A 25,271-nucleotide genomic window follows, 5' to 3' on the forward strand; every position below is an offset into this window, starting at 1 on the left:
AAATTATGAAGGTTATTTTTAATTAATTCAAATATAATACGTCTTAAACATGTATATTATTATTTATTTATTATTTTATTTTTTTTAAACTTAATTGAGCGAGAAGTAAATTGATATTTTTATGACATTTTAAATATTGAAATAATAATAATAATTAAGAAACGAACTCCCTTCAGCCACCAACACAAATTGGACAGAAAGTTTTACTAACTCACATGAAAGCAAAACCATAAATAAATAATTATACCAACTGCAATTTGCTTTTTTAAGTATGAGAAACATCAACAACAGGTGTATTATCTTATCTATTGTTCACAAGGTTCGCTCGCACATATATTAACCCGGGAAAAGTGTCTTCACTAAAAGTCCCACCTGTATCCTTGGTTGTGTGTAAAGCAAGCTACCGGTGCGTGACACCCTGCGTGTAACTCTTAATCGTTTCCTGTGTATTCATTAATACCTAAATTTATTATTTTTATTTTTCTTCTTAAAACCCGCACATCCATATCGAATCACTGTACAATCTTTTCAATGATACATCGAAATAATAACGAGATTATTTCATTTTGTTATCCATTTCCAGCCAAATACAGCATTTTCTCTGTAAGGTTCGATCTGCACACGGCTGATATTATTTGCATTTTAAACCTGTTTTACTAACGCGCACACTTTACGGCGCAGGTCAAGTTTGTGTTCAGCTCGTGCCGTGCTGAGGTCAAATAAACAACCCGGGCCTCACCTATAACATATACAACCTATTCTTGGTGTGATTTCTAGTATACTAAGCAGCAGCGGTGGTTTTTATTTCATTTATTTCATTTAAATGTACACCCAAGTTCAAAAACGTTTATGAACCTTGATTTTTTTAAGATTTATTAGATTATTTGCCATTTTATGAATTTTCTTACCATTTTTCAATATAATTTTCACCATATTAAATATTTGATAAATTATAAAACAACCTATTGCTGTCTATATAAAAGTTAAAAGAAGTTTTGGATACGCTTATATATTTTATAACACGATTTTAAATTATTATAGTCCTACATCGTACGTGAAAAAATGTTATTGAATAGTCTGTATATATTTATTAATAGAAGACAATCAGAATTTGAACAGTGGTAGAATTTGTTCGTTGTAAATAATGGTTGCTCAGAATTAAGATAGATGCGGTATTAAAATTGTTCTGGAGTCGTGAACCTTAGCATCCGGATTTTAAATAGAGAGTGAGACAGACTTATACACGTGATGGAATTGTAGTGGTCATCGAGGTCGGATACTCAGCATTTAGATGTGTTCAATACGTGTTCATTTTGAAATCGATCATAATTGTGTAATTCAACGTCTAGATCGTCAGTATCAGCTTCTATATGTTTTTATATTTGGTCCTACAATTTCACTACCGTGGTCGAGAATAAAAGTTTTGAGGTTTAATGACGTTTGTCGTATTAATGTATATTTAATTTTGTCTAATCTACCTTGAATTCCGTAAGAACTAAGAGTATATTATAATATGTAATGCGTTTACAATTAATTTTGATCAAAATAGAAGAAGGGGGCAACGCTTAACCCAGATTAGAAAATGATTGTTATTTTTTATTCATATGAATATTCGCACTGAGTATGATATAAGCCCTGCTTGTAGAAGAGAAAGGTTGTAACTGGCGGTACAGTCAACACAAGCTTGAAGAACTGTACATATATTACTGTCATATACGCAACCTTGGAAATTATATTCGATATATGAAATAGACAACCAAATGACTACCATAATAATTCAGTCTGAAGTTTATACATATCATATTTATGACGAGTATTATGTGCGTTTTATAAACCCAAATTGCGTGTTAAGATACTAGATACGTATATGTATCAAGATAAATACCAGCTGGCATCGTAAAATAACCACGCGATCAGTTGTTGAAATTGATTCTGGATATTTATTTTATTTTTTGTTTTAGTTTTTGTTTTTCATTGCCTATTTGCCTTGGAAGTTGGATATATATTTTATTATTACTTGTGGTTTTGCCCGTTATTTGAAATCGGAAACCCTAAGCGTGCCTTGAAGCTAATACATTTAATATAGGTATATTCTATATATTATTGTATGTGTATGTGTATGTAGCAGAGGGTTGGATACTGCCCATATGTTGCTCATTTATATATATATATATATATATATATATATATGAGTAGGTATATGTATGTGGTGTTTGTGCGCGCGCATTATGCAGGTGTGTTCAACAAAAAATATAAAGGAGGGTTACTTGGAGTTATTATATTAGACCAGCATGAAATGGTTTTCAGACATCAACTACCTGTGTTTAATAAAATAAATAAGGGTGGAACAAGACTGGATTATTTCTGGGTGAGTTTTTCTTGTGTTTAGTAAAAATACTACATTTTTTGCTAAACAATTCTGTGATCGATATTTAATGATACTTACTTTAAAAATAATACTGATTGTTATCAAATACTTCTTTATCTTATAAGTATGAATTTTTATTTAATTTTGTTTGTATAATAAAAATGACTATTTAAGTTATATTTGGTGGTGTTAGATAAATCGGTAGAGATATTCAAAAATTAAATTTACATAAACTATTAAAATTATTAATTGCCATCGATTGAGTTTACAAAGAAATTGAAAATAAATAGATAAATATATATGTATATATATTGTATATGTATCAAATTCATCTTAAAAAACTATATTATAATCATTGGTTGCATTAATATGAAAACCGTCTACATTTTTTGATAGTTAATGGGAATATATACATTATGTATACTCCTATTACAGTATTTTACGCTTCGTAAAAATAAACATGTGCGTGTTTAGAACCAAAGTCTCGTTGGCTTATTTATTCTGTCTAATAATTACTAAATAGGAAATACACTGTTTATATATATCTTATTACATAAATATTATAAGACTAAATCTCGTATTTTTGTCGTACAATAAACGCTACAATTTCGTAAAAGGAGATTTCAAACAGTGAAAAAATCTATGCGTTGATATTTAGAATTATTTGAGCCTCGATTGCGTGTGTGTAGCTATGATAGGCAGGCATATAATTAATTTTTAAAAATATAAGCATAATTTTTTAGTTCAATGATTACTGTAAAAAACTATATCATTATTCACTATAGATAAAATATTTGAAATAACGACGATGCGAGTGGTTTTAAGTGGAATAGCATTATACACTATATATGTAGAATCGTCTGTATTTAGTATTAATACATATTTATCATACTATAATAGGGTTTCATCTACTGTTAAATACTAGCTATATTATACTCCTGTCAAGTTGAATAAAACATTTAATTTTTACCTGGGAGTGTAAATTGCGAACTACAGATTTTTCCCGGTATTCGTAGATGAACAGACAATGAAACAGTGGCGTCAAAACGTAAAAACTTCGAGGTGTGGTGGCAATCGCGAATGTGTATGGATAATATTATGTTAGATATAAACACTGTCTCGCCGGACGTTGCTTATCATCGCATATATCGTATGTAGCGGCGTCAGGTCGTTTGGCGCCCGTGAAATGCTGACACCGAGGTGTGGTGCGGTATTGTCCGACGAATAGTTTGCCCTTTACTTTTTTTTTGTCGACAACCACGGAATGAGTATTAAGTATTGAATGTCTATAGATGGGGAAAAAACAACTATAAAATGTTTACGGTCATACATTACAATAATATTCATCGTATACTCCACGGTAACCAATCTCGTTTCGCTAGGGCGTCGAGACTATTTTGACACTAATGGTTTCCAATATGGCCCGTTTTGGACACTTTAATGCTCGTCGTTACTTGTTTGGGAATCAAAAATGTAATGATTCGTGACATGTTTGGTTTAGTTGACGCCTAAGGGCTTAAACCTATAATATTATAAATTATAATATATTGAGGTAGTAAAAAAAATATGAAATTGTTCGTTTTTTATGTTCAAACCATACTGATTTATATATCTGTTTATTCGTTTTAATCCTCTGAAGTATTCTATTGGTTTTAAATAAAGTTTCCGTCTTAAAAGTAATACAAACGCGGTGTCCAAATGAGTATATAAGTAATAAGTATATTAACTATAGTGCTCAATTGATATATTAAAATGTTCAAAGTAAAGGCTAAAACTTTTTCAAGAAATATTATCATCGAACAACTTACTCCCGTTTCACTGTTAAATATTATAAACACACGCGCACGCGTACGTAGTTCAACCTGTTGCAGCCATTTACTCACAACAGCGATTGCGTTGGTAATCCGATATCGTAAAATCATCGACATAGGATAGAGTAAAATACACGCGTAGAATTATGTATTCGTATCGCGCGTATATTATGTTTTATTAAGCGATTATGATTTAGTAAAAAAATAAAAGGATCTTAATTGAGAAACGTAGATTGCAGACGTGTAGTATAGATGTATAGGAATAGGAAAAACTTCAGCACGCGACCAGTTTCCTAGTAATAAGGATATATAATAAAATATGTATGTAGTGTCTACAGCGTGTACCCGCCAATAGTGTACTGGCTTGTGCCCTGTAGCACGCGTCGCTTGTTTTGGATTTATGAACGTCCATTACGAACGCGCCGACAACTAATACATGGCTAAGACGAGGTATATAATATACCACTCAATAGGAATACAAGAGAATTGTTATGATTACGAGATTAAGCGCACAATAACATTTCGACTCTGAGGCCATTAACGCGAATGACAGATCAGTCGTCCGACGTCGTGCGGCGGCGAACCGGACCACTTATTTATTATTATGTTCGTGATTTTCTGTTCTTTGTTTTCGCTCAGGAACAATATTATCGAAACAAGTTTAGGTACCAAACACCACTCCTCCGTTGACGTATCTTAGGACTTCTATTTAATCTGGCATCATTGTGTGTCCCTAGTCAGGGGTGGTTAAATCGAATATAATAAAATAATGTGTAATAATGTATAGAGTTAAATGTATACACCATATACGTCAATATATAAGAGTGGTAAACGCATATTGATGATATCAAAATTCAATTTAAAACGAAATAATCAATCATGTTTCCATCGTAGTTAAACATAAAATACACAACGTTTATGCCAGTACACAACACTCATAATTTATTATACTTTATAATTATACGAGTAAACACTTGGCACTGTATAATGTATATGTATATTATTTATTTGTATGCAGTATGTTAACCTCGACATTTATACAACCGTATAGGGATTAGAAATGGACCTCACTTCGCACCATGTTGTTTGGCAAAAACGTACATAACTTGATAATAATATGGTAATTTATAAAAAGTGTCGGTAATGAATATTGCTAGCAGGCATGTACATGGAAATATTTAATCATAATCATTGTGTCACCATGAAGAAATTTGATAAAAATAAACGACATGTTTAGGTTGATATTTTGGTTATAGAATTGATAAATCGTGTTTATCAAAAGTATTAGTATACTTAATAATATAGTCACTTTTACTTCATGGATATAACTATATTTTTCATAATTTAACTATAGTTTCAAAATGTTTAAATTAGCCATATTATTCTTTATTGGGAATGTGTTATGGACATTTTAATACTAAGAAAAATATTTATTTTTAAATATATGATGTGGGGAAATTTTATAGATAAGTTTTGTAAAATATATTTAAATATATTCGTTAATTAAATAAATTCACCCCATTGGATTTTATAATAGTTAGTAAATATTTTATATTAAGTACATATTATACAAAATCAAAAAATATCAGCTATATTATTATTTTATCTGTCCTACAAACAAAATCTAATTTTTAATATTCTTATTATACTCTAATATCTATTGTCAAGTGATCACTCTATATATACATTATTTAAAGTTTCACCAAAATTGGTGATTGACACCAAATAATTATAAATATAAAATTTAAAAACATGTATTTTTATTGGAGAAAAATGTTAACTTTATAGTATAATCATTGTTTGAGAAAAATAATTAAAAATGAAAACAATTATAATAAATATAATGAAAATTATTAGAAAGCTATAAAAAGACAAAATGATTGTGGTGTTATGCAAGAAAAGTCGCGTTGAAAGCCAGCAGCCGTTTGGCCGGGCAAAATTGACGGAATAAAGGATTTTGAATACAATTTTTATGGTGACCTAAATATAGCATAATACTCGGTGATTAGTTTTATTTCGTGTTCCTACTAACTAGAACAATAATTGTCCTTTTACAAGTCGAATTTTGAGGTCGATATATTATTATTGTGCATAATAATTAAAACGAACCTTCGAATTAATTATTCACCAAGAACAATCTATTCTTTTGTTTACACAGTTTCTCACATACGTTGGCATTACGAGTATACCGGGGTATGCGACTATAATAATTACGTAAATACAATCACTGTATTATAATGTACTGATATAGGCGCTTGTTGCTTATATTTTTATAAGGTCCCTACGTCGTGTTCTACCCGTTGACCTTCTGTGGCGACGTTTACGTTTGTATAATATTATAAAGTCGAGTTTTGTCGAATTACAATATAATGTATACACTACAGTAATAACTAACTCTCTAGTATTGGTATGTTACACATTATTATTATATTATTATTTATATTTCAATATACATATATGCGTTTCGAGTGCGTGTACTACGAACATTTCTTTTCATCGCGCACGCGGCGACTGTTCAAAACACGAGAACAACGTATATATATTGTATTATTATATTATTATACAGTGTCTTTTGTTGGGAAATTAGTCTGAGGAGTAATTAAGGAGCCCCGGAGACACGTGCGGCAGTGGCACCGAACGCTGTTGACGTCCACCATCGTCGTCTCTTCTCCTGCTCTCGATCTCCCGTCCGACGACTCCGAATTATCTATTCGCTTTAATCCTTTCGTATCTCCACTATTACAACAACAAACCGGTTTACTTACATGCACTTACGACGACGATGGCGGCAAGGCGCGCGCCCGCGCGTGCAGTACGTATATATATATATGTGTATGAGCTCGCGCGCGCCACTCACGCTCCTCACGTCAGGATCGGGATAGAGATTAACTGTATATACGTATACTTGGGTATTATAATTCACTTGTCGGTGCATACTAACCGTTTTCCGACGCGTCGGCTTACGTCTATTCAAATATCCTTCGTCGTCGGTAAATTGGCGCTGCTGCGGCAGTAGCGTATAGTCTCTGCAGCGTATATTTGCTGCTATTGTAACTATAATTTTGTATACACGCTTGACGCGTTCGACAACGTGCCTAAGTTGTCACGTTTTCTCGTATGCACATCTGAACGCGCGCGATCTGTTCGGCGCAGTGCCCTTGAACCCGGTTTCTTTTTTTGGGGGGTACACCGCGAGAATATATACACGTTTGTTTGAAACATTAAAGAAAGCATAGCTCTCTTAACATTTTCCTTAAACATTTTGTATTTGAATTGTAGAATTATTGAGGAAACACATTGTAAAAAACGATACGATTATGTGTAAAACTGGTCAAGTTCAAGTATTTTAGGTATGAGGAATAAAGACTTGGTACCCATAGTATAAGAAGATGTAGAATTGTGTGTAAAAAAAATAAAGAGAATCAATTGGTGTATATATATATTATAGGTGGCGTAAAATACCCATAGTTCTTATATTATAATTTCAGTATCACAAAGTACTTTAGCCCTCAGCAGAAGCATTGTAATTATTTTTTTTAATGATAAAAAAAAATCAATATTTTTAAGCTTATATACTCCGACGTACCCTCTTTAAACGGAAAATCTTCCTACGATTGAGATTTTATACAAAATTTATTTAGATTTGTTTTTTTTTTTTTGGCGCCATTAATTGGATGACCGCTATTACTGACCGCAGAGACGCGTATATATTGTGATTGCGTAGGCGACAGATATAGGTATAGGTACGACACGCGTAACGATATTATAATATCATATTATGTAGGATCTTTCCGGTCACCACGCATTATTGCGCCCGCCCTCGGAGATCAATATTTGTCGCCCGACATCCAGAGGGAAGCTGCGGAGTAAAATACACGATAACGAGTAGAGGCTGGAGTGGTGGTCATGATGGTGGTGGTGGTGGTGGTGGTAGTCTTAACTCGTACCTACGCGTCGTACGCCAGCGACTTTAACGACGACCGCGACAGGACCACGCATGTAATCGCCGTGTGCTTCCGGTCGAGGGCAACGTCTGCACTGGGTTATTATAATCTCAGCATATAATAAACAGTAATAACGTTAACCAGTGTACTCACCTGAAAAGTCATTAACCATCTCGGTTACAAACATTACTTATCATTGTGTTCGTCAACGGCTAAATACTAAGTATATATAGTACCTGTCGGTGGCGATGCAAACTTTTATAACTTTCTGGGTAAATTTTTTTATTATTATACATTTTATAACTTTTCAAATTCTAAGCTCAAAAAATGATAAACTTTAGTATTACATAAAATCCCTGTCTTCATTGGTAAATACGTTGTAGCTGATTTATTATACGAATAACAATTTTTTTTTAAATACTAACCTGCAGCTACAGTTGGTGTGGGAGTGAAATTAGTTCTTTCACCTCTCTCTTACATTATAATCTCACTGAAATTAGTGTGAACCATATCTCTGCACTAAATTATTGCTAGTGTAGTTACTATTTTTTCAGTAGTAGGTAATAAGTAATAACTAAACACTATAAAACGGGCGTTATCGCTTCTCCACGATAAAGAAATTTCACGACATTTTATGTTATGACTAAAGAAATGTGTCATTCGTATAATAAATTATACCCCACAGAACAAAAAACCGGTTTTATACAATTTTGAATATTGGTCGTGTAATATATTATGCATATTATATTTATGTATGTAGTATGTACCTATATATTTAATATTATATATAGGTTTTAAAACGGTGTTTATGTTTGATGGATAGTTCTTGCTTAGTGCTTTCCAAGTTGTATGTTATATTAATGATTAAGTGAACGTCACTTATACTGTTATAATAATGATAAGGGATAAATTAATTATGTTTAAAAATATTTATTGCTGATTGTCAGCATTATGATATATCGATTATTGTCTATTATTTATATTTGCATAAATTGCGTTTTGATTGATCGTTATTATTATAAAATGCGTATTATGTATACAATATAGTCACATTGCACATGATACCTAACATTAAATTTAAATAACGAGTGAAAAATATTTAACAATTTAAGCATATTATTGAACGCAACGGCAACATCTTGAATTCATATTATTATGTAATTAGGTAGGTATTTATTGTTACTACGTATATTATAACTATTCATCGTATAACTCAATTAAATCAAACATCTCCCCGTAATTATTTTTTATCCTATTCACACATAATTTCATATAAGCCTTCCACCCATGGATACTGATTTAGACACGCTACTGATATACGGTGATTGGTGATTATTATATATACTTGTATAACTGATTAATAACAAGTACCTACCTATGTTTTTGTTTGATTATAATACCTGCTATTTATTGTGTTCGATTATACACAATATTTTCATTGTATCTATGAACAAATGTATTCGACATCCCCTCCTTTCCTCCACAACAAGAAACTGATCTAGAGAGGCCACTATACGTCATCGCATTATTCGTTTTCCCTCTTTTAAACTTATTATTTTGTTCTAACGTCAACATGATTTTTGTTTTACGCGATTTATAATTATGCAATTGAAAACCGATTACATCGATATAATACCATAATATGTACCTACAGCTATATAAAGTTAATAAACCTGAAATAATGATAATTAAATAAAAGCAAACGATTGTTTATACGAATTTATCTGCACTTTTTATGATTTTCGTATGCTGAAAAGTGGAAATATCTCGGCATATAATGGGTATCTGCCGGCTGCCGTAACACATGGAATAATGTGAATTAGCGCCGCGCGTACTAATGTTTTCGATTTGAACCGAATAAATCGATTGGCTAACTGTGTGTACCTTATATATATATATATATTATTATCTTGTGCGCGCGACGAGTACTTTCTGATTGGGTTAAGGTATTTAAACTATTTGTAAATTATAGGCTACCGTGGCGCACGTACGGTGAATTCGTGTTTGATCAATATATGTGTTTTATTACACAGGGATACAGGGATTGTAAAATATATCCTTTGGTTGGAAACGATTTTATTATATAGTTATACTATGCAAGTTCGGTTTTCATAGCAGTCGTTGATCAGCGCGTAGCTGAAACGTAATAGCCAATAGGTATACAAATATTGTTATTATTATTGTTTTCACGTTCGCTGAGTAAAAAAAAAAAAAGTAAACAAACAAAATAAATGGGTATTCTGTGCCCCAGCGACAGCGATTTTTCAATTTACAACCGTACAAAGCGCATATTATCATTATCATCATCACATTCGTAGTGGACTTTCAAATATTCGTTTTAACGCGGCCGTGGGGGCGGAAAAAGACGGTTCACCGAGATTCAAACTATGCGGAGAACAATGGCCTTCGTAGTATAGTTTAACCTGAATTTGACCCGACGAAGACGTTGTGCGCGTTCGTTTTCTCGCCGCCGCGTCGTGTTAATAGTATCTACTACGTTTTTATGGCGGGATTTCGAATTATTTATTTTTTACTACACGGTGATGTTTAATACCTGCGCGCAAGAGATCAACACAATCTCTCAAGCCTGTGATGGAGTGCGCGCGCCTCTCGCGTGTATTATATTCCGTATTATTATTATGTTTTTACTACACTATAGTAAAAGTCGTAGTAAATCCCCTGCGGGTCCTGAAAACCGGTTTCCCGCCATTGCGCCCGCCGATCGGCCAGGGCTGCCAACGTGCACGGTTTCTCGGCGCCAAATTCAAGGACAGCGCTGCATGATCGGTCGTCACCGCCAATAATGCTTACAATTATATTATTACATAGGTACACTCCCGTATTCGCAATTATAATTGTTTACATTTTTTTTTTTTGCCAAATTCTAGGCCACAGTGTCAGTAGATTAACGCACGGAGTCTGTATATTATTACATTTTACATGATAGATTTGGCGGGTTCCAAAATAGGCGTGGCGGTGTGATATTTTAGAAGAATAGTTCGCAATTATTGACAAAAGAAAAATATAATTCAAATTAAATTTTTCAAATAATTTGTACATCATAATGATTGTATATCCCTTTTGGCATAGAATTTTTAGTTTTTACATTGATAATGTTTAAAACTTTTAGACTGGTAGTAAATATATTCATTACTGTTTAGTGTACAAGCTACTGAAAATGGAAACAAATTAACAAAATTGTAAAACGGCTTAGTTGTAAAAAACATTGATTAACAATTAGTCTTCAATATATACGATGTTAAAATAATTGAAAAAACAACTGGTTTTCATAGTTGATTTGTGGTGTTTTAATGTTTAATGTCTCTCAGAGGTATGTTAAGCGATTAATTGCACGTTGCTAATGGGAGTTGTAGTGCTACTGAGTAGTATATTAATGTGTCGCTCGTCAAATTTTCATCAAACTTAAGAATATACGCAATTGCCATTGTTTAACATAATAAGATGTATTTAATAGAAACGTTTTCGGCACTACGATACAACGAAAACAATAAAATATATTTATGAGCGTAGTGTGTGTATACAAATGTATATAATAATAATTGTAAAAGGATGTATTTTGACGCGCAGGTGGGGTTGGGCTGGTTTTTACTTTTCGTTTTGTCGTTTAAATTTTGTAGAACGTGCCGTGACGTATCTTTTCGGGCACATAGAGTGACAATTGATAAATAGCTGATAAGTTGTGCGTCAGACACCGTATAGTATATACGATAAACCCAAATGTACAGCGCATTGCTGGAAAAAATTGCTTATACGTGCGTTATTGATGCGATTGTCGAAGATAAGTTCTACCAGGCGGAGACAGCATCAAGTTACACGAATGGAGTCGGTGTTTGTACGCGTGTACACAATTTAATGTACTACCTCAGCTAATATAATGTATATAATATGAAAAAAAATATACCGTCGACGTAATGTTATAAGAACGACGCCTATAAGGAGAAGACGGAGAGACGGTGATAATACGATATTATTGTTATGTTCCACACGGCGTTTTCTTGTACAGGTGGGAGGGACGAGGCAATGTTGTTCTGCACTCGGCGGCCAGCAGCACCGACGCTGTCCGCCACTGCCGCCAACCCCGTCGTCGCTATCCCCGCCATCAAACGCTCTCTGCACCGGAGCACCGCTCCACCACCGTCCTAACGCTAGGCGGTCCATCTATCGGCGGCGGTGTGCACCTGTGCTCCGTTACCTGTTACCTGACGGTGCACCACCAGTCTTTTGTAATGTCGGTTTCGGTTCGGTCTCGTTCGTTCGCTTATCCCGTCTTTTCGGGGACGGTTCTTTTCGATCGTGGCGTCGTTGTAATATTATTTCTTTTACGTTTACAGTAAAAAAATGATATAATATTATAATATCTTGCAACAATTATCATAATTATTGTTTATAAACACTGACGTGTCGCAGTTCTTCGCGAAAACATGGAAGATAGTACGCCGCCACCCCTGCTGCCCCAGCGCCAACCACCCCCGACCGTTAACAGGACGTACAAGAGACGAGCCCTGTTTCAAATCACTAAGGTAAGAAACTACATTATAGTCGGACAACGCTACCCCTCCACCGCCGCAAGTCACACACCGGTCACTACACTCGAACGATGCTACCGCCGCCCGCCATTTTGAAAGCAATTGATTTGTTTTTCGCGATCGATACTTATTTGCAAATTTATTCTCGATTTCTTTTTATCCGTCAATTCAAGTATTTGCGCTCTTCCTCCTGCAGTTAAAGAAATATGGTCTGCCTATTATTGTTATTATATTAATACAATAACATGCGAATTGTATTTATTCAAAACAATCATCGTTTCAATCTTTGGAAAACTTCAAATTATTATTGTACTACGAGTTATTCTTATTTATTTGTTTTTGTCGATTACCATAAGGATACAATACATGTATTTAGTTGATAGCAAATAAAATAATTTAATTTATAACGTATTAACTCAATACTAATAGACGTTTGGGTATAATTATTATTGTTAGTAATCGAAATGTTTTTCGCTGATTACCTATGTTTTGAGATATTATCAATTCTATTCTGTCTTGTATGAAGTACTTATGGGCTATGAGAAGAGGTCTCATTGGTACTTATTGTCAATGCCCCGCGGTTATTCAAAATTATCTTATTTGACAATTGTTAGATATTGTGTAAGTATACTATACGCCAAGTGTTGGCACACGTAATTTTCTACAATAACTGACATTAGCACTATACTATCACTCCAAGGAGTTAAGATATCTCATATCAAATATTAAAGGTGTATGAAATGTGTTTATTAGAATAACTGTGAATCTATTATGGCTATGACATAATATGTAACACGATTACTGAGCTCATATATTATAACTTATAAGCATAATATTTATAATATATAGGCAGGCACGCCTACCTTATACTGTATTTGTATTTTCTAATCACGATAAGAACGAAATCAATGCTTGATATTTTATTATTTATTATTTTGTAAAGTATAATTGAATTTAGTTAGCGCAGTATTACAACTGCAGTTGCGAAAAATAAATAATTATAATTTGTGTCGTAACGAAATGTTTTATAGAAATTTATAAAGCTATAATAGTCTTACATTAACGCAGGTCGCTGATATACGAGTATGCTGTACAGAAAGTATAGAGTTAAAAAATGAAGTTAATTTCCTATTTTTGGTAAGTAGGTTTATTGAATGATCTACGTTCCATCTGTAATATAGTCTATATTCTAGATAATGTAATGATGTAACGTCGCATTATCCGTGACCAATACAAGTGTCTCCGGGCCAATGCGCTACGTTCGCTGTGACGACGTACCTTCAAACCGATTCGTCGTTTTCTTCTTTTTATTGTCTTGGATAGGAAGAGAGTCATGATCTTTTAACGGTCACGACTAGTTCAGACTCAGAAATTCGTGTGGAGCACTCTACGGATATTTGATAGGCATAAAGTAGCAAGATTAGTTTAAATCGTTGGTGTTGTTTTTGTTGTCGTCGTGAAAGTGCATATAAAATAATAATTACAAATGAGTAATAACGTTTATTATATAAATTGCGTATTTCAATGTAGTATAATTATAATAATATGTATTACCAAGATATAACTATAACGAAATGAATAATATTGAAAGCAACACGTTTATAAATCGTGTTAAGTAAAAAATGTTGAATATTCGGAGGTATGATATACATATATATAGTAAAAAATACGAGTCTGAGGGAGTCTACATCCGTAGACAGCTTCGTCTTCATATATATATAAATATACTATAATGTGTGACTCATACCAGATCGGCTCATCGGTTTTATTTTGAAGGGAACCTGTTGACTAATACAAGTCACAACTCACAACCCTTTATAGTTCATTTCGTATACATTGTTCCGGTGAACAGGTGTCCATGAAATCATAATAACAGTTCACCGTGACCACGGGGGCATGATGATTCTCCCCTCAGTATATTCGTTAATATATACAAAATTCTATTATATGTTTATATATATATATGTAATTAACCGGATGATTGATGGCCTATAATTTTGAATGTCATTGGAACTCAATCAACGTAAAACATTAATTTAATGTGATTGCTATACTAAAATGAGGGGTCAGCACTGAAATGTGAACTTGAATAATTTATATAGTGTAAATATTGCATTGCTTGACAGTAGTACACTTCAGTAGGTACCTATATAATGTATACATTCTAATAGTTATAAATTATAATATACCTACCTGATAATTATGCATATCTATATGAATATAATATATGATTATCAATTAGTACAATAAAATAACAATTAATTGAAATAAATGTGTGTATATATTTTTATGTAGTATATTTATCGATCTCTTTAATGTATTGTTCCAGGTGTTATGGCACTTAGACATATTCAGACGGAGCTTCAGAGAATTGTACGGGCATGCTTGCATGGAAGAGTCATGCATTTTTTGCGCTCTAAAGGTAAGAAAAAATAACATTCGTCATTTAGATAAATAGTAAATGAACACAATACTATAGTTCCTATTCCACTCTACGTATTATTGTCGGTCTTCAACGACTCGTCAGATGGCTTGTTGTGTAAATTAAATATATTTATATACACACTATATATATATATCTATTTCGGCATCACAAATAACACGCGATACTATATTATATAGTTTAAACGTTAAATTTCATTTTGATTTCAATGTAATTATATTATTATTATTTATTTCATATACGAAAGACACATTATAGTAGTCCCGCTGCGGTCCGTTCTATATAGACTATATAGACGTTTAGGATAGTACATATTATGTATAAGTACATCTTGGTATCTTGGTGCCATATACCGATCTATGCACATTCCTCAGGGTTAAAATAATGCATAGTTATGAAGTAAGTAGAACATGGTTTGACATTGTCTTGTGTCATTGAAAGTATACAAATCGTATGATCTATGATGTGTATTATTATTATAGAGATCTGTTTCCGGTATTATTTCCACGTATAAAAGTCCAAAGTCGTAATAAACTTTATTTTGGATCTTTCGATTGACGTACCGTTAGTGAAACTGTATCACTACAAAAAACATTTCAATGTACTTCAATCGCATTTACACTTCAGCAATATACATTGTTTTATAACGATATTGTATTTCACATTATTCCGTCTCTTAATGTATTGCTAAAAGAGATCGAGATGCGTCGATGGCTTTTGACGTCGTTATTTGAATAGATGCATTTTTATTTACTTTCTGTTCGTTGTGTTTTTGTGCTATTTAAAAAAATCATTTGTGTATTGTGTTTATTTATTATCTTTACCGTAGCCACCGAAGATACTGTAGGAGTATAAACCACAAATTAAGACAATTATGTATAACAAAAGTCGTATGAACTATACTAAACATAGGTACAACCAGGTGACACGCTAGTGTTATTGTAGAAAAGTATAAAATACATATTCTTCGCGCGTATACCTTTATACTACACTTACGCATGATAGGGTCCAAAATGTTAGTGTTCTACCTACTTGGTAGTACTGGTTTTTCGACGTGGCATCGTTTTTTTTTTTCGAAGAACCGGTCTTCGTCGACAATCGAGTCCTCCTCAATCCCCTTCACTCCTCACGCACGTGCACACCCCCTCAGGCGAGCATAGTGACTGAAGTTACGAGAAAATGGAGGTAAATAAATACGGCGTTTAATTAGAGTATATACAATTCAATATATATGTATATATATATATTTATATACATATACATATATTGGTGTAAAACGTATACCATACGTGTGGCGACTCACAATATATTTCGACGACAATGGCTGCGTGATTTGACGTCTTTTGAAAGCGTGTATAATGTATATAATAGAGATCGATGAATCTTCGGGAAGACGATGATAAATGATCTGCCGATATAGCGACGAGACTATGTTGGAGTACATTTGGTAGTTTTTCTATGTACAAGTGCGTGTATATGGTTTTTATTTCTCGCGTACAATGTAATATTTTATTATTATTATTATTATTATTATTATGTTTGAATGATTAATTGATCACATAGACCGCGGAATCTTGACGAACATACAATATTTTTATTATTTTTATTGGATCGGGCAGTCAGGCGTACGCAGAATGTAGAAAATATTTAGTAGGTACAATATATATTTTATCGAATCTGACAACGTTAACTCTGTATCTCATAATTTATAATTAAAATAATATTATATAAAAAATCCCTACAAAACCGACCGGTTATGGTGAATACAATTAAATATGTGTTGAACTTCGTACGGGTTTATTCGAAAGGTTAAAACAACTTAATTTATAACAGTATTATAATATTATATTGTGCCTACATTATGTATTCATCTTTGGTTGATAAAGTTGAATAGAAATTTCACATAACTATGAGATATTATTTACAATTGTATTATTCGTGGCTGTTTTATTTGTGTTATTAAATCTTTACTGTTTTCGTTGAAAAAATATAATTAATACATCTGTGTGTGGTTAGTTTAATAAACTCGAATAGGTATATGACTTTAAAATTGTTTTTATTACGTGAACAATAGGTTTAATGTACTCGAATTATTTTTGCTTTTGTTATAAATTGTAATATGTATAACTAGTTTTTTTAGTGGATAACATTAATTTTGATACTTGCTTTAAAAAAACTTATTATATACAAAAAACAGATAACAAATAATAATAAAAAAAATACGCATGCTGTAGAAACGAATGACTCATCAAATAAAATTCAAAGAAATGTTTTAGTCAGCTATGTATTATATTATACTATGAATATAGCTTCATAGTAGTCGTATATTTAATAAAATGTCACAGGTTTTTATCAGCATTTTAAACAAACCTTGATGCTTATTAAGCAATACAACTGTTTTAATGTAATATAATAATATATACAAACGTATATTTTATTATGTTCTAGTTTTGAATGTATTTGAGCCATTTTTTTTATATATTTCATGATTTAGTTCGATTGTTTTTCCTAAATATACCTATACATATATATATATTTATTTTATCTTGTTATTCAATAACGGATTTTCTAAATAACTTTTAATCTGGGAATGAGTTAACTAGGTAAAGCTAACTCGACCAATGTTAATACTATATAATATATAAATGTATTTATGAATAAAGAATCGCTTTATTGTAAAGTTATTTTTATTTTTCGCTTTCGGTTAATACAATTCATCAGTGAGATACGGTTAATACAAAAGGTTGTGGGTGGAAAGAAGGTTCACTAGAAAAGTCATACGAATCGTGACAAACTTATTTCGCCACAACTATTACAAATCGTTTTTGTTATTAATCATAAGGTAGACCCTAGGGCTATTCATTTAGCAAAATTTAATCTAAATCTTTCATAAAATATCATAAATAAAAATATTTTATGTATCTTTGTTGTAAGGTTATAATATCTCGTAACCTCTATAATATCTGCTGCAAAAAGGTTGTAATTAAATACAAAAAATTGATCATGGGAAAGTCGTTATGGAAGTATATAAGATAACAACCGGATATCTTATTGTTTAAAAACTCTCACAGTAGTTTGCATAGGCTAGTGACTCATTCAATCGTACGAATAAAATTATACCTTTTAGTAGGAAACTGACAAAATTAAACAACTTATTGTCCGTGAGGCATATTAACCTTAGTAGTACTATTCTTATGTAATAAAAATGATATTGAACTGCAAACTATAGTGTTAATAATACGTTAAAAGTACCTAATATTAATAACTAACTTCAATTTTATTCAAACAATTTATTTTTATGATTTTAGGAACTATTCACAGCGCTTGGTTCCAGTCCAGAAACGGCTTTGCCTCCAGACGCACTGAGGAAAGCTCTTGCTCAATCGTTTTATGACCAAAGAAGATTCCAATTAGGGTTTATGGATGATGCTGCAGAATGCTTTGTATGTATTTAATATTATGCTAGATAAAAACAAATAGAAGGGAAACTAATGTTTTTTGTTATAGGAAAACATATTATTAAGAATACACTACCATATAGCTAACGAAGAAGCCGAGGACATGTGTAATGCGAAACATTGTATATCTCATCAAAAGTTTGCTATGACATTAGTTGAACAAAGCGTATGTGGTGCCTGTGGAGCTACCTCGGAGCCTTTACCTTTTACTCAGGTTTGTTAATTTTTTAAAAATGTCATTACATTTTGTCGTTTGGTGTTTTAAATTTTTAATTATATTTATTTTATCTTTATTTAGATGGTGCATTATGTATCTGCATCTGCATTAACTGCTCAAGTTAAACAATTTCCTTCAACCGGTCAAGCTGATCTATTTGGTCAATTATTGAAGAAAGCCGGTGGAATGGGAGATATTAGAGATTGCCCAGTAAGTTAATAAGAAATAATTATTAAAAAGTCAGTTTTCTTTAAAACACATGCTTTTTTTTTAGAGCGCTTGTGGTGCAAAAATTCAAATAAGAAGAACATTAATGAACAGACCTGAAATAGTGTCAGTAGGTATTGTTTGGGACTCTGACAGACCTACGTTAGACCATATCATGGCACTTTTAAGCACATTGCGAACTTCATTACGACTGTGTGATGTATTTCATGGATCATTCGACTTACCAAATGGAAGTATGCCCCTACAACATCAATTAGTTGGAGTTGTAACATATTACGGAAAACATTATTCTACATTTTTTTATCACACAAAATTAAAAATATGGATATATTTTGATGATGCTAATGTTCGAGAAATTGGTCCTAGATGGGAACAGGTAAAATCAATATTACTTGGAAAAATAATCATTATTCTGTTAAATATATTACTAAATACTAATTTATTGTATTTAATTTATTATTCAGGTTGTAGAGAAATGTAAGCGGGGTAGATACCAACCTCTTCTGCTATTATTTGCTTCTCCTGAAGGTGAACCCGTCAATGCAACAACAGCACCAAAATCTATAACAAAGGCAACTAAACTTTCGTTTTGTACAAATACTATTCAAAGTTTGTCTCAGGGTCGTAGGTCTCTTACACCCAATCCAGAAAAACCTTTATCAAATCAAGGTCATCGGAGAGCTGTCACTCCAAATCCAGATCCAACAATTGCATTAGCAAAACCAGTAAGTTAAAATTACATACCCTTAGTTGGCTTAATATTAATGTTTGTATTTAACAAAAATAATTAATTACAGGGTATAAATTCATCGATAAATGAGTACCAAAATTTGGCTCATTATCAAACAGTTATAATGGCTAAAGCTGCAGAAATGTATACAAATGATGATTTAAATGATCAACCCAGTTCACCTAGATCTGTATCATCTAAATGTGAATTAGTTAGAAGAGATTCAGGAAATTGGAGTGGTGATAGAAATAGCGCTTCGTCATCTTCATCTACTTCATTGGAAAATCCTTACCAATATTTTGTTGGAAAAATTCAAAACAGGTAAATATAATTATTAATGATAACATTTTTTTCTTTACTAATCAAAATATAATTAAATTAATAACAGGACTGGAAATGGTTTTAGTGGTGTTCCTCGAAGCCCCAATAAACCTAAAGATTATACAATGAATCAATTTGATTTAGGATATGATTCTTATTCATTGTCTTCTAATGATAGTTTGCCTTTACAACAAAACCTCAAGCATAACCTACAGGTAATTGAAATAATATAATATATGTTAGTTATACAATCAATAATATATGTGTCTTCTTTACAGCTTGCTCAAATACCAGAAGGACATCAAACTTCTCATACGTCATTGAAAAATGGATCTAAAAATTCTGGTATGTTATGGTTTAAATCATTTTTCTTCTAAAGATGTGTTATACTGACATATTATGTACATGTTTAGCAGTCGATGAGGTCGAAAGACTTTGTGCTGAAGCTGATCAGTTATTGGGAAAATCTGAAGCCACTGAAGATTTAGTTATGGCATTATCTTTGTGTAATCTAGCTGCTGGTAAAGCTAGAGCTGCTATGGATGCTCCATATAGTAATCCCCAAGTTGCAAGTTTTGCAAGAATGAAACATAACACTTGTGTGATGAGAGCTCGTAGTTTACACAAGCGACTTGAAGAACCTCTTCACTCTACAAATAAACGTATGTAGATTTTTTATAATTTAGAAAAAATATGAATTTAATAATAATAGTTAACTTAATTTTAGATGGTGAAGGAAGGCATAGTCGTGAAGGAAGTAGTTGCAGCAATAGGGGATCTCAAGTATCACATAGCCGACAAAATTCCAAAGACAAAACAATCCAGCACTCAAGGCAAAATAGCAAAGAGTTACTTGATATGTCACTTCAGTTATCGTCTTTACAAAATTCACCAATAGATAAATCTGTAAAAAATATTGAGATTTATGCTACATTGCCAAAGAATAAAAAAGGATTGTTATCACGTTCATCAAACAAAACAAAACAAGTAATAGAAGATGAAGAATACATGATGTATGAAAGACCTAGTAGAAGCTTACAAGCCAAAAGTAAAGCTAATAAAAAAGATGGAGAAAAAAGAGCAAGGAGTGAAGAACGTGGTACTAAAAATACTAAAGAATTCTTGTCAAACTCTTTAACAAAGGAAACAAAAAAACCTAAAGTTGAAGATAACAAGCAAGGCAAAAAACAACATAAAATAAGGAGAAAACTATTAATGGGTGGTTTAATAAAAAGGAAAAATAGAAGTATGCCTGATTTACGTGAAGATGAATTGCAAATAAAAGATCCACCTAAAGAAAAAATTGTATCCAAAGATGACTCTATGGTAGACTCAATAAATAGTCAAAACAATCTAAGTGGATATTTGTCTGAAGGTCATCTAGAAAGTACAGGAAATCCTAATTTATTGCGAAGTAAATTAATGAGAAAGAGTTTCTATACTAATAAATTCCTTCATTTTGCTAAAGTACCACCACCACCACCAATGCGTACATCTTCTCAGTTGAGTAAAGCAGAAAGTAATAAACAACACAATGATTGGTGTTCTGAGCCTCAATCCTTACCATACATCCATCCTCGTAAGGAAGATGTGACTTACGCTAACGGAGGTATGTTACTTGACAAAGACAATAAAAATGTTATGACTACTCAAGCTCAAGTTCATCACAATCCTGAACAAAATGTTGTTGTAAACAATGTCGATGATCTTGGGTTTCCATTACCACCTTATCCAAGTCCATTAAATTCTGTGTGTCATTCAAGGCAACCTAGTGAAGAATTTCCTCCTCCACCACCTCCTACGCAAGCTACTGATGAAATTGATGGAGCTTGTCCAGTTATATCTAAGGAACAAATTAAATTGGAAATTAATGAAGAAAACAATTGGGTCAAAGAGTTACAATCAAAGCAAGCTACTTGGTGTGGTAATGATCATGTTAGTCAAGATTTAGAGTCCAAATCAATAGTAAAAGATTTGAAAAATAAATTTGAACAAAAGAGCGTCATTGATAATTTAATAACTCATGCAATTAATAATTTACCAGCTGACGGTATTTGTGAAATAGTTGATGAAGAGGAAAAGAAAATTGAAAAAGAGCTTAAAGGTGCTTTAAGTAAAATTCCTTTTGATAATAGTGAATCAAAAAGGAAATTAGGAAAAAAGAAAAATGTTACTTTTTGTGAACAAGTAGTTTTAGTTGCGACTGCAGAAGAAGATGAAGTTGATAGCTATATACCAAATCCAATTTTGGAAAGAGTTCTTAGATCAGTTCTTCACAAAGATATTCCCATTGAACAAAATAGGGAAGTAACAAAATCTGTAATTCCGTTGAAACGAAATGACTCTGGCCAGTTCAATCGAAGCAATTTATCTTTAAAATCTTGTTATGAAAATAACAACGTTGAAGAAAAATCTAATGTTGAAGGTAAAGAAGAGTTACCACCAAAAACATATCGCATGTCTCCTGTGCAACAATTGCCTCAAACACTTTCATCCATGGCAGTACAACCTAAACTAAAAGCACCTCTTCCAGACCAAGTTCAAAAACCTGCGGAATCTGTAAAAAATTACCGCATGTCACCAATTCAACAGCCGACAACTGTTAATCAATCTCCATTGGCACAGCAGAAATTCAAGTCTCCTTCTACTTCACAAATAGGTAATGCAATGTCAAGTTTATCGATAAATTCAATGGACAGTATTCAATCGGTTCAAAATCAATCAACAGCCGCACATAGGTTTTATTCTAACAATCAACAGAATAATGTTTATCCTCAACAGTATCAAAGTCTTTCGCATATGGGACATCAAAAACCGTTTTTAAGCAATGAACCGCATTCGCTCAACTATCAATCGATAAGTGAAAATAAATCAAGTTGCTCGCCTGTAAACTGTAGATCAAATCAGTCTTCTTTAGAGAGAAATCAACCGATCAGACAAGTGAACGGCGGTGCTCCATCGAATTGTTATCCACAACAATCGCCTGTCGAAGGCAGGAACGGTCATTTTAGATACAACGGTGACAGTCAAACACAACTTCGGCTCCATGGAAATCAAACATCAAATTCAGAAACAAATACTCACCAGTATCAAACCAACCCAGGATCTCCTAGAATACCTTACGCTCAAAATAATGTTCGTTACAATGTTTCAAATGTAGAACCAGGAAGTCAATACCAAAATAACAACGAAAACAGATCGTATAATAACCACGGTCAAATCCCTCAGTACCAATGTCAATCACTCGAGAGGTTGAACAATAATAACAACAATAACGTCAATCATATGACCGATAATCGGACGTGTTATCCCCGACAACCCAGTCCCGTTCAAGTACAACACAACAATCTCAATATTAATAACATTAGTAGACACCAAGCAAGTCCCACGACGATTTGTAGTGAAAATGGTAATAGAACCGCTTACGGACAAATGCAGCAGCATCAGTTCGATAGAACAAGTTCCTCAATCAACTGTGGTGAAAAGTCCGCGATTAACCATCATCATCAACAGCAACAGCAGCAGCAGCAGCAACAACAACAACAACAGCAACAACAACAACAACAACAGCAACAACAACAACAACATCAGCAACAGCAACAGTTGGTCGATCGGCTTAACGTTGTGCCACAATATAATGCAAATAGCGAAAACAGCAATAAAACAAGTTACCTCCAACAGGGAGTGTCCGCTAACCAAGCTCAGCAGTTGGAAAGGATGGCCCAACACTACGAGAACAAAACTGGAGGGTACATTCAACAAGGCTTAACCACATCAAACTTGTCGCAGCAGCAGCAACAACAGCAACAACAACAACAACAACAACAACAACAACAATTCAGCGTTGTAGCGGGTGACAACTATAATAATAACAACAAACCCGGCAGCAATCAATCGCAGCCGCCATCGGTACAACAGTGTTCACCAAGCTACGCGCACGCCGAATCGAGAACGTTGACCGGATACCCAGTGCCGCAGCCCGACACCAGGCCTGCGCAGGCCCTTCCGGCCGGATACCCGCGGAACGCTTTGGACACGAAACCTGGCCAACACTCTCCAGGCGTGTTGCTAAGGCAGCGTAGCATGGTCAACGGTTTCCATTCGATGCCGTACACCCGGCAATCCACGGACACCGTGGCCCACTTGCCTCCAGCGCACCCAAAGAAGGACTTCACGCAGCCGGCCAACGGTTTTGCGAGGTCGACTGCCGAGTCGGCGCACGGCTCGTCGTCGTCGCTGGACCGGAACAAGCAGCTCCACCAGCAGTACGGTGGCCAGCCCGACAGCCCTGGGTCGCCGTCCAAGGTTCGCCCGGTAAATTCGTCGTCATCGTCACCGTCACCGTCATCACCGTCGTTGTCATCGTCGTCGTCGTCATCGGCGGCGGTGCAGAGGACCAACACGGTCCGCAGGCCAATGACTGTTTACGAGCCGCAACAGCTTCCACCCTACCAACACCCGCCGGTCCCGATGGCATTTAAACAGCAACAGTTGCAACTGCAGCCCTGTAGGCAAAACGGCCAGCCCAGGTCCACGACACCCAACGGCAACGCCGCCTCTGTCAGCGATCCGGGCCGGTACGCTGTTTATCAGCAGCCGCCGTCACCCCGGTTGCAGGACAAATGCACCAACGGCATTATGAACGGCATGCCCAGGCCGTCTCCTTGCAACCTGTGCCGCAAGAAGGCCGTTAACCACCCGTCCATCTACTGTTCGGACTGTGACTTTTACATGTCAAGGTTCAAGCCTAAGGCTCAATCAACTACGTGCTAACATGGTATAAAATTATGATGTAGGTACTGTTTGCGATTATTTTATGTCCAGCACGTGATCTCTTCAATTTTGTATCTGTGATATACAACAGTAAATTAGTAATCGTTTTATTATAGGTACATTATTAAGTTTCTAATGTTATATAATGTTAGTATGGTTGACAAATTACTTTTATATGAATTTCATAATTGTATACGTGGTATATATTATATTTTCTTTTTATTTACAATTATTTGTTTGTACCACGCGTCTGCTGATTGAAAATTGTTTTTGAAAAACTTTATTTATTTTTTCCATTTATAAGATATATTATATATTATCGTTATATTATGTTAAATGATCTCATTACTATATTGTAAAATACATTTTAATTATTAAATGTGTATAATATCGTAAGGATGACATTTTAGATGTAAAAGCATAATTGTAAG

General features: G+C 33.6%; 1 protein-coding gene across 3 annotated transcripts in view; it reads left to right on the forward strand.

Moving 5' to 3' along the window:
* Positions 1-25,019, forward strand: part of LOC112601923 (bromodomain-containing protein DDB_G0280777-like) — a 37,537-nt gene extending 12,518 nt beyond the window's left edge. The window contains exons 1-12 of one of the 3 annotated variants that reach the window (XM_025349809.1): positions 12,357-12,664; positions 15,000-15,092; positions 18,422-18,556; positions 18,621-18,785; positions 18,870-18,998; positions 19,063-19,392; positions 19,481-19,741; positions 19,814-20,067; positions 20,135-20,282; positions 20,346-20,412; positions 20,481-20,729; positions 20,795-25,019. In XM_025349809.1, coding sequence (XP_025205594.1) covers positions 12,566-12,664; positions 15,000-15,092; positions 18,422-18,556; positions 18,621-18,785; positions 18,870-18,998; positions 19,063-19,392; positions 19,481-19,741; positions 19,814-20,067; positions 20,135-20,282; positions 20,346-20,412; positions 20,481-20,729; positions 20,795-24,840 — 5,976 coding nt within the window. In that variant the 5' untranslated portion in view covers positions 12,357-12,565 and the 3' untranslated portion in view covers positions 24,841-25,019. Of the gene's footprint in view, positions 1-12,356; positions 12,665-14,999; positions 15,093-18,421; positions 18,557-18,620; positions 18,786-18,869; positions 18,999-19,062; positions 19,393-19,480; positions 19,742-19,813; positions 20,068-20,134; positions 20,283-20,345; positions 20,413-20,480; positions 20,730-20,794 lie in introns of those variants that run through there. The other 2 variants (XM_025349810.1, XM_025349811.1) reach the window with 2 other exon arrangements.
* The last annotated feature ends 252 nt before the right edge of the window (positions 25,020-25,271 follow it).

The sequence above is a fragment of the Melanaphis sacchari genome, unplaced genomic scaffold (assembly GCF_002803265.2).
Source record: "Melanaphis sacchari strain LSU unplaced genomic scaffold, SCAv2.0 Contig7_pilon_pilon, whole genome shotgun sequence".
Taxonomy (NCBI): Eukaryota; Metazoa; Arthropoda; class Insecta; order Hemiptera; family Aphididae; genus Melanaphis; species Melanaphis sacchari.